The 15,091-nt window shown below is 38.1% G+C and overlaps 1 protein-coding gene across 1 annotated transcript in view; it reads right to left on the reverse strand.

Annotated features, from left to right (window-relative positions):
• Positions 1-4,606: 4,606 nt before the first annotated feature.
• Positions 4,607-15,091, reverse strand: part of ATP6V1A (ATPase, H+ transporting, lysosomal 70kDa, V1 subunit A) — a 76,248-nt gene continuing 65,763 nt past the window's right edge. Inside the window, exons 13-15 of the mRNA XM_006864174.1 lie at positions 12,177-12,271; positions 9,318-9,489; positions 4,607-5,225 (exon numbers count right to left, since the gene is read on the reverse strand). Of these exons, the coding sequence (XP_006864236.1) occupies positions 5,133-5,225; positions 9,318-9,489; positions 12,177-12,271 (360 nt within the window). The 3' untranslated portion in view covers positions 4,607-5,132. The remainder of the gene's footprint in view (positions 5,226-9,317; positions 9,490-12,176; positions 12,272-15,091) is intronic.

Here is a 15,091-nt window from a genome sequence, read left to right on the forward strand (position 1 = left end):
ACTTCCCTAACATCACGGAAGATGAAAAGATAAGCATACAAGAAGGGTGGGGCCTGACATCACACTCGGCAGAAAAGCTGTGTAGATACCACCACCCCACCCCACCCCACCAGTAAAAACATGGAAAACAAGACAAAAGAGATTCAGAGGATGGTCCTGGAACTCTGACATTCAGTTAAAGGATAAATAAGTAGATCGAGTGCTTACCAGGAGTAAGATTTGGAAAGAAGAAAGGAGGTGACTTTTGATTTGGGGTGGCCAACATGTTCCACTGCAATCATTTTTAACAAGAGTGAGCGGATAGAGGGGCGAGAGAACACTCCCAGTGCAGAAACCTGCCAGCAAACTGCAGAGGCAAAGGTACAAATACTTTTTCTTTCTTTTCCATTGCTCTGTCCACTCATCTCTGCTCTGGCGACCAGTGGAGAGACCTATACGAAAACACACCCCAAGGGAGAGATCTATACCATGTGTAGAAGGATCTGAGCTGTGTGGTCACTGGGTGCAGAATCAAAGAAAAGTAGACAGCAGGAGGAGCCTGCGTCAGGTGTGTCTATTCCAAAATGGATCTGACTAGCCCTGTGCTAGTGCTCACTAGGAGACACAACTGAACATATGGCACACGCCATCCTGCGAATGGCGGACACCATCCTGCCAAGGAGCAGAACTGCGAGAAGCTTTATGCATGAAAAGTTCATTGTTTAGCAGAGCGACAATGAATGCCACCCTTGGATAGCAAAGCTACAAGGGATGATTCATGCAGGGGACCCATGGTTTCTAGCTCTCCCTTGGAAAAATAGTTTATTTCTGATTTCCTTATAAGAAGTTTTAGAAAATCTTGCATAATCGTTAGATACTTTAAACAAACCTTACGTTATAATAGTTGCCTTTCACATTAACTTTCACACCATATTCAATCTTATGTAATTATAAAAATTGTTTTTTACATTAACAATAAGTTTTAACATTAGAAATAACCACACTAGCTAAGTTTTAGCAATTCAAGCTTAAAATTGTAAGAAACATTCCAGGTGGTTTTAGTCAAGGACATTAAGGCTTTTAGGAGACAGTCAAGTGCAGTGAGAGATTGGGAACAGAGGTAAGAGTTAGATTAGAAGTTTGGAGAAATTGTTGGCATGAGAGAATTACCGCTTTGTTCTTACCTATGAAACTTTAGGGTACTTTTATGTTCTTGTTTTTATTGTTTGATCAATTATATGTATAAGCAGTTATAGCAAAAATTTGTTTTTGATTGTAATCTCTAACTAATGAATCTATAGAAAGTAATAGATGTTGGTAAAGTTAGAAATTAAGATGTAGAACTTTGTTTAATATTAACCAGACATTTTAGGGAGGATTAGAAAGAAACAGAGTCGCTCACAGAAGGCAGACGTTATCACGGTAACTAAGAAGTAACTAAGGAGTATAGAGACACAGGAATGTTTGGTGACCTTGTGTTCCTCTTGTACCATTGATTTAACAATATAATATTTGATTGATTTGTAACTGCTTGTACATGACTGTTGAGATTATAGTATATTCTAAATGGGATATAAGAAGCAACAATTTTGAAATAAACAGTCAAGGCAGCAGTCAGAAAGGGAGTCATCAGAGAGAGTCATTACCACCATCTGCCTAAGACTCAAAATGACTGAGTTTTTAAAATTTTTTTTTCATTTGCCGACTCCACATCCTCCTATCGAGACCCTCCTAATAATTATGTCGAGGCTGGTCCCCGGCAAACATACTTGAAGGAAGGCGGGAGGGGGAAGCATGTGTGAGATCACAGAGGCACAGCAGGAACATCGTCACATTTCTCAGGCAGCTTGAAAGGCAAGAGCCCATTGTTATTGTTAAGTGCCATTGAGTTGGTTTCGACTCATAGACTCTGTATAGGGTTTCCAAGGAGTGACTGGTGAGTTTGAATTACCTCATTGTTCAAGCCAACCTTGCAGTCCAATGCTTTATCCTATAGTGCCACAAGTAGGTACTGGCCATTAACTCTCACTGTCCAATGTGGGAGCAGCCTTCAACTGACAATTGGCAGGGGATGGCTGTCGATCAATGACAGATAGCACTACCCTAGTTCTCTTGTCACCAGAACTCTCCAGTAGGATGATGCTCCATAGCTTAAAGTATAACACTTTATTGGCTCCCTTTCATTCCGTCTTAATTTTCTACTCCCCCACTGCACATAATAAGTAATTAAAGGGATACAATAGTAACATAAAGTTGTTTGCTTCACAAACAAAACCCTTGTGTGGTTGTGAAGTGCTGTCGAGTTGATTCCAATCCTGTATAGTGTTTTCCAAGGAGCAGCAGGTGAGCTTGAACCCCCGACCTTGTAGTTCCTCAGATGGCAGTTCAAACGACTTTGCAGTCTGATGCATTAGCCCACAGTGCCACACCAGGAGTCCTTGGAAATTGTTAAACACACATTTAAGAAAACAAAATATGCCCCATGTAACAGTGCTCCGTTTGTCCTAATTAATTTGACTTGCAAAATAATGAATTACAAGGCTTTATTTGCCAAAAATTGAGCTGAGTACTACGGATGTCCTTTAGTTTTTAAATGCATGTTTAGAAACCAATCACTTTTTCATTTTATAATAATGTTTTATTATATGGAACAGTATCCAGAATACTAAAACTTGAGGTAATTCTGGGTATCATATTTAAAAAATAATAGTGGGATATGATTCCAGAACTTTCTGCAAGCTATAGCAAGGACCCTGATTCAATGTCTTGATGTTAAGTATCAATTTATAAAGAAAGGGAGAGATAAAAAATTCGAAATTCATGCTGAGAACAAAGAGAAGACTGAATATAACAAGATAATATGGATCCTAGAAGATCTTGCCATACACATAAAAAAGAAAGGAAATGTTAATTTATATCCACTTTTTATTTTTTCATAGATTTTAATCATTATACACAACTTTTAACATAATGAAATTTCGAGGATAAGGAGGCAATATATATATGACCTCTTCTATTCTTTTTTCAGGATGGAAGATTTTCAAAGGGTACAATGTGTGAGATTTAACACTGGAAAAATACATATGAAACTTGTTTAACTGGCTCCACTCAGGACCAGGCACAGCACAATAAATATAGAATTGCATCATCTTTTAAAAAGATTACTGTAACACAGTCTTATTAAAGAAATATGGTCAGTGACCTAATCTGAAATTCTATAACACAAAGGTCAAGAGACACTTACAATGGATATCTGAGCAGTTTCTCTAGCATCTTCACACTCATACATCAACATCCTTAAAAGGAGTAAGAATGTACATGCAAATTCAGCATAGCAAAAAACAAACTCGGTCAAACTTTCTTCATCAGATCATTCATTACTATCACAATGCTGGTAGGTTTAAGGTAGGAAGAGAGTTTTTGAAATCCCTTGAATTTCCACTGGTCATAGGCCTTTGGTAGGAGGTAAAGTTGGAAGCAAACTGATTAAGCAGCATCATTATGCCTACATTTCTCAACATACTGTTGCATAATTTTTATCTGTCAATACTCTGAAAGATTAAAAAAAGTTTGTTGGAAGAATACCTTTCCTTAATAGCAGGTCAATGTAAGCAAGCAATCCACAAGGGTTTAAAGAAAATATTGAATTCTCTACTGATTGCATATTTCCTTAATAGACCAATAGAAATGTATTATCTAAACATTTTAATAATAATATATTAGGGCACAAAAGAATTACTTTATCTATGCTATTACATTTGGGTATTTGAGATTATTAGACATGCCAACCTACCTTTGCCTCTTCCCAAAGAGGAAGCAAAGGTGGCCGCACTATTGGTCAGAAACTGTTCCCATTGCTCATGGGAAACTGTTGCTCTCAGAGCTATTTTGCAGTGTGCTGTATTACACAAACACAAACGTCATTATTGTTAAATAAATACTTAAAAGACAAGATGAAATTATCTTTTTCACATGACAGATTCTGTTACCAACAGAGACAAGAACGCATTTCATCACTATTAAAGAGATTGGAAATTGTTCTGTTGCTGTGATTACAGATGTTTGGAGAAACCTTTTGAGTCAATAAATCAAAAACTAAGTCAAAGTATTTCTGTAATTGGTAAATTTTTGGTTAAAACTTCAACAAACAAATAAGTGACACATCTCATTATTTTATGAAACCATAATGCCACTGTGGCCCCCTAAATCACTACAGTCCAGCTGGCCCTGAAAGTTGTAAGCAGCTTAATTCCAATCATACTGTCACATAGTTCTCAGAAGCTTAGGCTTCTAGGATGCTAGTGGAACAGAAAAGGTATGATGTGGATCAAGTGTTCAGTGATTGTTTTAAATGTCATTTTATTTACTAGTAATGTAGTAATATTGAATTTTTTCTAGTGAAATAAAGTATGTTTTAAGACGATGATGTTAAACTAAGCTTGAATGCCTGGTTTCTATTTCACTTTCTTGGAGGATACTGATTCATAGACGAGGGGGCTACAAAAAGTTCATAGAAAAATTTCCTATATTTTCATTCCAGTTTTCCACAAACTTTTTGAAGGCCACTTGTATTGTGCTGAATCCCACAACTACCTGTTTTAAAAACAGTAACGTTCCCCCTGCACATTTCCTGATTTATACTGGGAAAGCAAAGTGTAATTGGGTCATTAATCATTCATGTTTTTTAAAAGGAAGTACTTCCTGCAAAGCCGTTATTTAGAAATGTTAAACTGTAAATCTCCTTACCATATAGATATTGAGTCATTTCCCAGAGTACCTGATCTTCCATTCTAAATCCATTGCAAATAGAGTACATGCAGTAGTCCTGTTTACAATTTCATGGAGACGAGGAAAGGGCAAACCTAGGAAAAGGTTATGCGCATCACGCTACATGACAAGTTTACAGTAGTGTAGCCATTGTATATATATATTTACTACATTCACCACTTCAGATAAAAGAAATAGGGAGGCTTTCAAACACTGAAACAAAGGAATGTTTGTTTTATATAAGACCTACCAAATAAACACAGGAACAAATGATAATACACATTGTCTCAAGGCTGCACAATACAGAAGCAAGTGTTTGAGATGAGAATTTAAGAAAATAAACACAGATGAGCTTGCTGAGGGAAAAGAGGAAAGAAATCACAGTTCTAATCTTCCAAGCTACGGAATGCATTCTGCATATCTTCAAGAAGTTGTGCATAGTCTGCCTTGATCTTTGCCTCACCATCTTTCACTGGATCCTGGAAAAAAGAAAAAAACATTTTAGGTTTCAATTTGTCAAGAGCATGCAGTAGCTAACATATTTAATATGAGGGGACTTAAAATTTGTAGATAAATAGAATTAGAAGATAATGAAATATTCCCACAAACTTTTGAAGCCCCTTATTATAGTGAAGGAGCTCTAGTAGCCATTATGAATTGGGCTGCTAATCGCACGTCAGCAGTTCAAATCTACCACCAGCTCCATGAGAGAAAGATGAGGTTTTCTGCTCCTGTAATGGCGTAGTGGTTACGAATCGGGCTGCGAACCTTAAGGTCAGCGGTTCGAAACTACCAGCCGCTCCGCGGGAGAAAGATGAGGCTTTCTACTCCCGTAAGGATTTACACCCTCGGAAACCCTGTACAGGGTCGCTATGGGTCGGAACCGACTCGACGGCACTTAACAACAACAACAATGATTTACAGCCTCGGAAACCCTATATAGGGTCGCTGTCAGTTAGAAACATAATAATTTGAGGACCAGGTTAAGTGAAGTAGAAGTAAATCACAGACAGGAGTAAATATTATCGTTGTTTTTTTTTCTTTAAGGCTAGAAATATGTAAGCAAACAATACTCCAAGCAAAGATTTTGCCTGTGAACTGTATATAGCAATCAATGAATTTATCCTTAAAAACGTGCACATTACTGGGAAGTTACATATCCCATTGCTTGTATATGATACATGGGATGAATTATTACTATTAAAGATCTGATAGCATCACATTTGGAGTCCTGATGTGGCACTGTGGGCTGATGCATCATACTGCAAAGTTTTTTGAACTACCAGGTCTGTGGTTCAAGCTCATCAGCTGCTCCTTGGAAACCCTATGGGTCAGATTTGACTCGATGGCACTTAACAACAACAAGTATCACATTTAACAAGCAAGTTGTTTGTGAAATATAAAATCTTTTAAAATTTGCTACATTTAAAATCCTTATGAAATGCAACTAAGTAGTAATATGTATAAAAGAGACTTTAGCTCAAGTTCTCTGATCCAGTCATTACAACCTGGAAATCTATACTACGAAAAGATATAAAATCAACTATATACACTAAGCTGTTCAAACCAACATTTGAAAATTTCCTAAATGCCTAAGTATTGGAAAATATTAACAGCAGCAGCAAAATAATTCTAAGTTGTTGTTAGGTGGCATCAAGTCAGTACCGATTCATACCGACCTTATGCACAGCAGAATGAAACACTGTCCAATCCTGAGCCAATCTCACTACTGTTGCCACGCTTGAGTCCATCAATGCTGCCACTTGGCCAATCCACCTCATTGGGGGTCTTCCTCTTTTCCTCTGACCCTCCACCTTACCAAACATGATATCCTTCTCCAGTGACTGCTCCCTCCTGACAATATGTCCAAAGTATGAGAGACGAAGTTTGGCCATTTTGCCCTCCAAGGAATACTCTGGCTGCACTTCTTCCAAAACAGATCTATTGGTTCTTTTGGCAACTCATGACACTTTCAATAACTCAAAGGCAACAATTCTTCTCAGGTCTTCATTATTCATTGTCCAGCTTTCGCATGCATATGAGGTTTCTGAAAATGCCATGGCTTGGGTCAGGTGCATCTTAACCCTCAAGCTGACATCTTTGCTCTACAACACTTTAAAAAGCTCTTGGGCAGCAGATTTGCCTAATGCAATACTTCATACTTCGTTTGATCTCTTGACTGCTGCTTCCGTGAGTGTTGATAGTTGATCCAAGAAGAATGAGGTCCTTGACAACTTCAATCTCTTCTCCACTGATAAGAATGTTGTTTATTGGTCCAGTGGTGAGGAGTTTTGTTTTCTTTACATTGAGATGTAATCCATACCAAAAACTGTGCTCTTTGATCTTCATCAGTAAATGTTTTAAGTCCTCTTCACTTTCAGCAAGCAAAGTTGTATCATCTGCATAGCGCAGGTTGTTAATGAGTCTTCCTTCAATCCTGATGCCATGTTTTTCTTCACAGAACCCAGCTTCTCAGATTATTTGCTTAGCATACAGGTTGAACAAGTATGGTGAAAGAATACAACCTTGTCACACACCTTTCTTAATTTTAAAACATTCAGTGTTCCCATCTTCTGTTCGAACAACTGCCTCTTGGTCCAGGTACAGATTCCTCATGAGCACACTTAAGTGTTATCGAATACTCATACTTCACAATGTTGTCCATAGCTTGCCATGATCCACACAATCAAAAGCCTTTGCTTAGTCAATAAAGCACATGTAAGCATCTTTCTGATATTCTCTGATCCATCGGACATCAGCAATGATATCCCTCATTCCACGGCCTCTTCTGAATCCAGCTTGAACCTCTGGAAGTTCTCTGTCAATGTATGCTTGCAGCCGTTTCTGTATTACCTCTAGCAAAATTTTACTCGCATGGGATATCACAGAGATTGTCTGATTCTGTTGGGTCACCTCGTTTTGGAATGGTTCTACAGCGATACCAACCTGAATGTGCCTGGTCTCATCTGATCTCAGAGCTAAGTGGGGTTGGGCCTGGTTAAACTTGGACGGGGACTGCCTGGGGATACTGGGTGCTGTGGGTTTACCACCACTCATCTGTCAGTTTGTCATACTGTGGTGGCTTGTAAGTTGCTGTGATTCTGAAAGCTATGCCACCAGTATTTTAAATACCAGCAGGGTCACCCATGGACAGGTTTCAGGTGAGCTTCCAGACAAAGACAGACTAGGAAGAAGGAGAGACAAACTACTGCCTAATATTTAGTCACTGAAAACCTTATAAATAGGAGAGCAACACTGTCAAATATAGTGCCAGAAAATGAGCCCCTCAGGTTGGAAGGCACTCAAAATGTGACTGGGGAAAAGCTACTTCCTCAAAAATAATTCTATAGTAGAATATTTAATAACATAAAAAATACTTGTAAGGAAGGAAGTGTGAGGGGTGCTGTTACATTGGATTATAATCAATGTCAAAAGATGTATATGAATTATTGAATGAAAATCCAGTTTGCTCTGTAAAATTCACCCAAATCACACACACACCAAAAAACCCCTTCAAACGTATGCAATGTTCATGTGATACAATGGGTGGATAAATAGAAAATATCACATTTAATCACATTATCAGAAACCATCACAGTAGGACAATGCACTGAACCACAAGGTCAGTTTGAACTGCAAGGTCAGTAGTTCAAACTCACCAGCTGCTTCTCAGAAGTCCTATACAGGGTCTCTATAAGTCAGAACCAACTCAATGGCACTTAACAACAGCACAGATAGATGGGTAGATAAACAGATAGATTTGTATCTATCGATCAGTGTATATATATATATATTTTTTTTTTCAGTATTATACTATATACACACTCAAGAGTATCATTCTCAATAGATAATTAGTAAATAGGCCTAGATGTAATGACTTAGAAGCAACTGAATACAATTCAACTGATCAAATATTTTAAAAACAATCTTATACATTTGAGTTTCTACTGATAACTTCACTTACGCATCCACTTATGCCTTGCCTATACGAACAAGAGGCCACTTGAAAGTTAAATATGGTGTGTAATAGGATAATTGAAAGAAGTAAACAGCAGAGACATCATTTCAGAAGAGCAAGAGGGAAAGATGTTAATAAGCACTTAAGGTAAGGTAATTACTGCTCAGCAATGCATTATAGTCCTAAATTTCCTGGCAGCTATGACAGAAAGGGAAAAAACGTCAACATTTATTTTAGACGTGACATACTATAATTTTACCAATTAGAGTCTTACTTGGACATGATTTTAAGGCCTGTTTTGGTTTTATACACTGTAAATAACAAATCCAAGTTTTACATGTTTTGGACTCAATTAGGAAAAATAGAAACACTTCCTATGAACAAAAATTACAGCAGAGAGGGAGAGGAGCTGTGTGCTGATGACTGAGGGGCAGGCTTATGGGGTATACACTTTGGTTGGTTGATGATGTATGGAAGGGATTATAATCATGGCAATGAAATGATATACAATAGGATGAATGTAAAGCTAACGTTCTCCCATGTAAACTATCACATAATTCACAATAAAAACTTGAAAAAAAAAAAAAAAAGTTACAGCAGAAACAAAACTTACCTTGAATTTCATGGAGGAAAGTTTATAGAGGATCTCTCCCATATGCTCACGGATATTGGACCATGTGATCTTACTATCACTCTGTGCAGTAGTTTCTACAGCTCTACGGGCCATTTCATAAAACGTGATCATGTTGGACAGCATTCCTACTGTCTTGTAGAAGGGACAGAACCTAGGGTAGATTAACATCAAAATAATGAGCAAAAAAAAAATCCTATGCAGACTCATACTTTATAAAGAATTCATTTCTTTATTCAATATGCAGACTTCAGGCTTACCTTGTTTTAGTGTAACATTGCAAATATTGCATTTTTTACAAATTGAATGTTTGTGGCAAGTCTATGGGCACCATTTTTCCAACAGCATGTGTTTACTTTGAGACTGTTACATTCTGGTCATTCTTAACAATATTTCAAACTTCTTTGTAATGCTATTACACATCAGACAATTTAGTTTTTGTTCGTTAAGTGCCACTGAGTCAATTCTGACCCCTAGCGACCCTGTACAGGGTTTCCAAGGCTGTAAATCTTTATAGGAGCAGAAAGTCTCATCTTTCTAACGCAGAACTGCTGGTAGTTTCGAACTGTTGACCTTGAGGTTCACAGCCCGATTCATAACCACTACGCTAGTAGGTAACAGAACAGTATAAACATAAACTTTATATGCATTTTTGTTAAGTGCTGTTGAGCCTGTTCTAATCATAGCTACCCAGTTACAGGGTTTCTGAGGAGTGGCTGGTGGGTTTCAACCACCGACTTCGCAGTTAGCAATTCAGTGTTTATCCTACAGTGACACATCAAGACTCCTTATATGCACTCTGCTGTTTTGAGTGACTCATAGCGACATTCAGTTCAATGCTTTATTCCACTAGGAAACCAAAAAATTCATTTGACTTGCCTTATTGCAATACTTGCTTTATTAAAGTGATCTGGAACCAAACCCATAGTATCTCAGAGGTATGCCTATACTTACATTTATTGCATGATGGTGGTGGTGGTGGCTGTGTGCTGTGGAGTCGGTTCTGACTCATAATAACTCTGTATAGGGTTTCTGAGGCTGTAAACCTTTACGGAAGCAGAAAGCCTCGTCTTTCTCCCGCGGAACAGCTGGTAGTTTAGAACTGCTGACCTTGGGATTCACAGCCCGATTCATAACCACTATGTTACCAGAGCTCCTTTTATTGCATGATAAAGAGCAATAAAAAAGAAATTCTCCACTACAGAGAAATCTCAATATATAAAATATACAAATGGAAAATATATTACTTTATATAAGAGTTTATGGTCTTGTTTAAAAACGCCAAATGGATGAACACTAAAATAATATTGCTACAATCTAATGATTCTCTGAGGGTTTGCTCTGGTACAATGCAGTTAAACAAAAAAGCCAAATGGTAGAATAATTGAGTTGTAAAGACTTTTTTTGGAGTCCTGGTGTGGCGCTGTGGGTTAATGCGCCAGACTGCAAAGCCGTTTGAACTGCAAGGTCGGCAGTTCAAGCTCACCAGCTGCTCCTCGGAAACCCTATACAGGGTCGCTATGGGTCGGAACCGACTCGATGGCACTTCACAACAACAACAAAGACTCTTTTGCACTAAACGCTTATGATTTAATGAATGAAGAAAAAACTCCAATTCCCAAAAGTTAATAATAGTTCCTTTCCCTATTTATCCACAGCATTTAATACCAAAAATATCCAAACATATGTTCAACTTCAATTATCCAAATGTGTATATAGTTTCATGCATGATCCCTATTATACCTTTTTCAAATGTTTTCCCTTTACTGAGATATCTTTTTGTGGATGGTTCCTACATACAGATATTTGAGCTGTTTGCCAATACACTGTCATACTTTTGGTTGCTCTCAATTTGGGCAATCCTTCTATTTTTCAATCTCCTCTTTTGTCTTAAGTGAGGCCAGATATAATTTGAGTGAGAAAAGCTAGCCCATGATGAAAGGGCTCAAATTTTCAACATTTAAGAGAAATGACAAAGGTAGTAGCAGTGACGATGTTTAGGGAGAGCACCATCGGCGGCAGTTAGGAGACAAGTGAAAACACCTTCTGAAAGAGGAAATCATCTACAGACTCTGACAATATCCAAAGTACAATTTAATCTGATTAAATTGTTGTTAACTGCTGTCGAGTGGGTTCTGACTCATAGTGACCATGTATAGGGTTTCCAAGGTGGTGGGTTTGAACCACTGACCTTGCAGTTCAAACTGACCTTTTGGTGCAGTGCTTTATCCTACAGCACTAAATGACTGAAAATACTATCTGTCATAACTGGACAAAAGAGCAAAATCAAGGCCCATAAACAAATAAATCTGGTGCTGATTCCAACTCATAGTCACCCTAAAGAATTGAATAGAACTTCCCCATAGGGTTCCAAAGCTGTAATCTTTATGGATGTCACAGAACAGTTGGTGGGTCCAAACTGTGATTTGTTAGCAGCCAAGCACTTGACCACTGTGCCATCAGAGCTCCTCAAAATTAAGGCAGGGTCTATATATGGGTCTTCATTAGTTGGCTGCTATTAATATAAAAACTAAGCCAGTACATTGAGTTAAGGAGCTCTGGTAGTGTAGTGGTTATGAGTCAGGCTGCCAACCTCAAGGTCATCAATTCAAAACTACCAGTGGTTCTGCGGGAGAAAGATGAGGCTTTCTGCTCCCATAAAGATTTACAGCCTTGGAAACCCTGTGCAGAGTCACTATGTCGGAACCGACTCCATGGTACTTAACAACAAAACATTGAGTTAGAATGAGTCTCTATAAGGAAAAAGTTACGTGTGTAGGCAACTCCTTCCTCCAATACAAAATACAAATTCTTCAAATAAAAATAATCAGTACAGCTTACCTGTCATAAGGAGTATACCCGTTTTGTTGTAGGAAGTCATCTTTGATAAGTTTTGCCACCTCCAAAGTGATTTTATCTGTTTCTGCTAAAGAAGCCTAGAAAAGAAAGATACATAGTCTTTTTTCACAAACTTACTACCAAAGTGTGGGACTGATGGTATTAATCTCGTAGGAAGTAGAGATTACATAATCAATTTATCATTAATTATGTAAGACTGCTCCTTAGAAGTAAAGATGACGAGACTTGGTCTCACATACTGTGATCATGTTTGCACCAGTCCCTGGAGAAGGACCTTAGGCTTGGTATAGTAGAGGATCAGTGAAGAAGACCCTCCACAAGATGGACTAACATAGCGGCAACAGAAATGGGCGCAACGGCCTAACAACTGTGTGGACGGCACAGAAGCGGGCAGCATTTCCTTCTGTTGTGCAGACGGTAGCTATGAGATAGAACCAAGCTGATAGCACCTAACAACAACAGGCTAAAATTAGTTGCTATGGGTTGCATCTGATGCGATGGCACCTAACAATAACAGCAGCAAATTCACTTCATAATTGCTTTTTTCTTGATAATCTTTTGTAAGAACCCTGTCAGTTTCATATTCTGGCTTGTTATCATAATTATATGAATTCTCAGTATTGAATTTCTTTCACAGGATTATAAATCCCCTATACAGTTAGTTTTTCTTTTGTTCTTTCTTTAAACATTACATGGTACTTGTTATTAGCTGCTGTTGTTGACCATGATTCATGGAGACCACTTGCATAACAGGATCAAGCTGTTGTAAGCCCTATCTAGGCTTTTTACTGGTAGATGTTTTAATGTAGATTGCCAGGCTTTTCTTCCTAGCCTATCTTTAGTCTAGAAGCTCTGCAGGAACTTGTTCAGCACTGAGGTTTGCATGAGGTGCAATGGCAGAGAATCAAACCCAGGTCACCCCCATAGAAAGTGGAGTTCTACCATTCTAATCCCACTGCATCACATGGTGTGCTGTGAGTAGATTCTGGCCCACAGCAGCTAGAAGACAGACTAGAATTGTGGCATAGGGTTTCCTAGGATGTAATCTTTATGAGAACAGGTTGCCAGGTCTTCTCTGTCAAGCAGAGGCTGGCACCAGGGCTCTTTACATGGTGCTTTGTTGTTGTTATATGCCATCAAGTCGATTTGGACAAAGTTGAACTGTCCCATAGAGTTTTCAAGGCTGTAATCTTCAAAGGAGCTCTGGTAGCGTACAACCGCAAGGTCAGCAGTTCAAAACTACCAGCTGTTCCGCAGGAGAAAGATGAGGTGTTCTGCTCCAGTAAAGATTTCAGCCTCGGAAACCCTGTGCAGGGTCACTATGAGTCGGAACTAACTCCATGGCACACAGCCACCACCACCAGCCAACCTTCATGGAAGCCAACATCTTTTCCCTGTGGAGTGGGTTGGTGGGTTTAAGCTTCAATCTTTTGGCGAGCTGTTAAGCGCTTAAACACTGGGCCATCAAGGTTCCTTACATGGTGCTTAAAAGTATATAATACAAGGTATAGAAAATATGTTCAATAAGTCCTCTACTTAAAATGGAGTTCCATCCTGATTGTTACAAGTCAGTTATGAAGTTCATTGAATACCTCATTATTTTGTTTTACTTCCCATTACTATTGCCTTTTATCATTATCTTTATAAATCTGATCTTTTGTCTAGAGGGTTGGTTAACATTACCTATAAAATTATAGAAATATTTAATAATACATTTAAAAAATACACAAATCATAAAAATTTACTATGATGATAAAAATTGGCATTTTGCCAACTCTAGTAATAACTCCACTTGTGGAAGATTACAGGTCATCTGGATTATCCCTAGGAATGGGAATGGCATTTTTAGTCAGAAAATTAGTAAGAGTTATCTTTATGACCATTTTCTTTTATTATGCAGATATTTCATAGTAACATCGCACTGCTTCTGTAATCTGCCTACTGACCAGCAAATAAATCAGTGCTTGGGCCCATGTTTAAAAGTAACCAAAAAGCCTCTGATTTACTTTTTTAAAACTCCAGATAATCATTGAAAAAAAAAAAAATTCCCTTCTACTACTAATTTTGGTATTAGTCGGTTGAAGATGTTGCAAACCTCTTCTCCCAATGTTACCTTTACCCATGATATTCCTTTGTTAACAAAAATCATTAAATTTCATGTAACACATTTTTGTTTTTCATTTATCTTAAGGCTTGTACTTGAAGTGATTTGTTGAAGTTCTTTCCAAAGCCTAGGTCATAAAGACATTCGCCTATGTTATTTTCTATCAGCTTGAAAGTTTCACACTTATTTGCTAATGTGTCTGGAGTTTACCTTTGTATGAGGAAGTAAGTAGTGATTGTTTAATTTTTCTCTATAATACTAAGTAGTCTTCCTTATTGTCATGGACTGAAAAATCCATTGTCATTTCACTTAACGTGTGATACCATCTTTGCAATATCAAGTGCCCAAATATACTAGAGTCTGTTAGTACTGGTTGGTTTGTCTAGTTCACCAATACCATGATATTACTACTATGCTGGTATAGTTAGGTACTCTCAAGTTGGTTCTGACTCATAGCAATCCTATGCACAACAGAACAAAACACTGTGTGGTCTTGAGCTAGCCTTAAAATCATTACACTTGAGCCCCCTGCTACTGCCACTGTGCCAATCTACCTCTTTGCAGGTCTTCCTCTTTTTCGCTGATCCTTCACTTTACAAGCATGATGTCCTTCTCCAGGAATTGGTCCTTCCTGATAGCATGTCCAAAGTATGAGAGATAAAGTCTTGTCATCCTGGCTTCTAAGGAGCATTCTGATTGTACTTCTTCCAACACAGATTTGTTGGCTCTTACAAGGAGGGCCTGGTAGCGTAGTGGTTACGAATCGGGCTGCGAACCTTAAGGTCAGTGGTTC

Source organism: Chrysochloris asiatica, unplaced genomic scaffold (genome assembly GCF_000296735.1).
Source record: "Chrysochloris asiatica unplaced genomic scaffold, ChrAsi1.0 scaffold00061, whole genome shotgun sequence".
Classification (NCBI taxonomy): Eukaryota; Metazoa; Chordata; class Mammalia; order Afrosoricida; family Chrysochloridae; genus Chrysochloris; species Chrysochloris asiatica.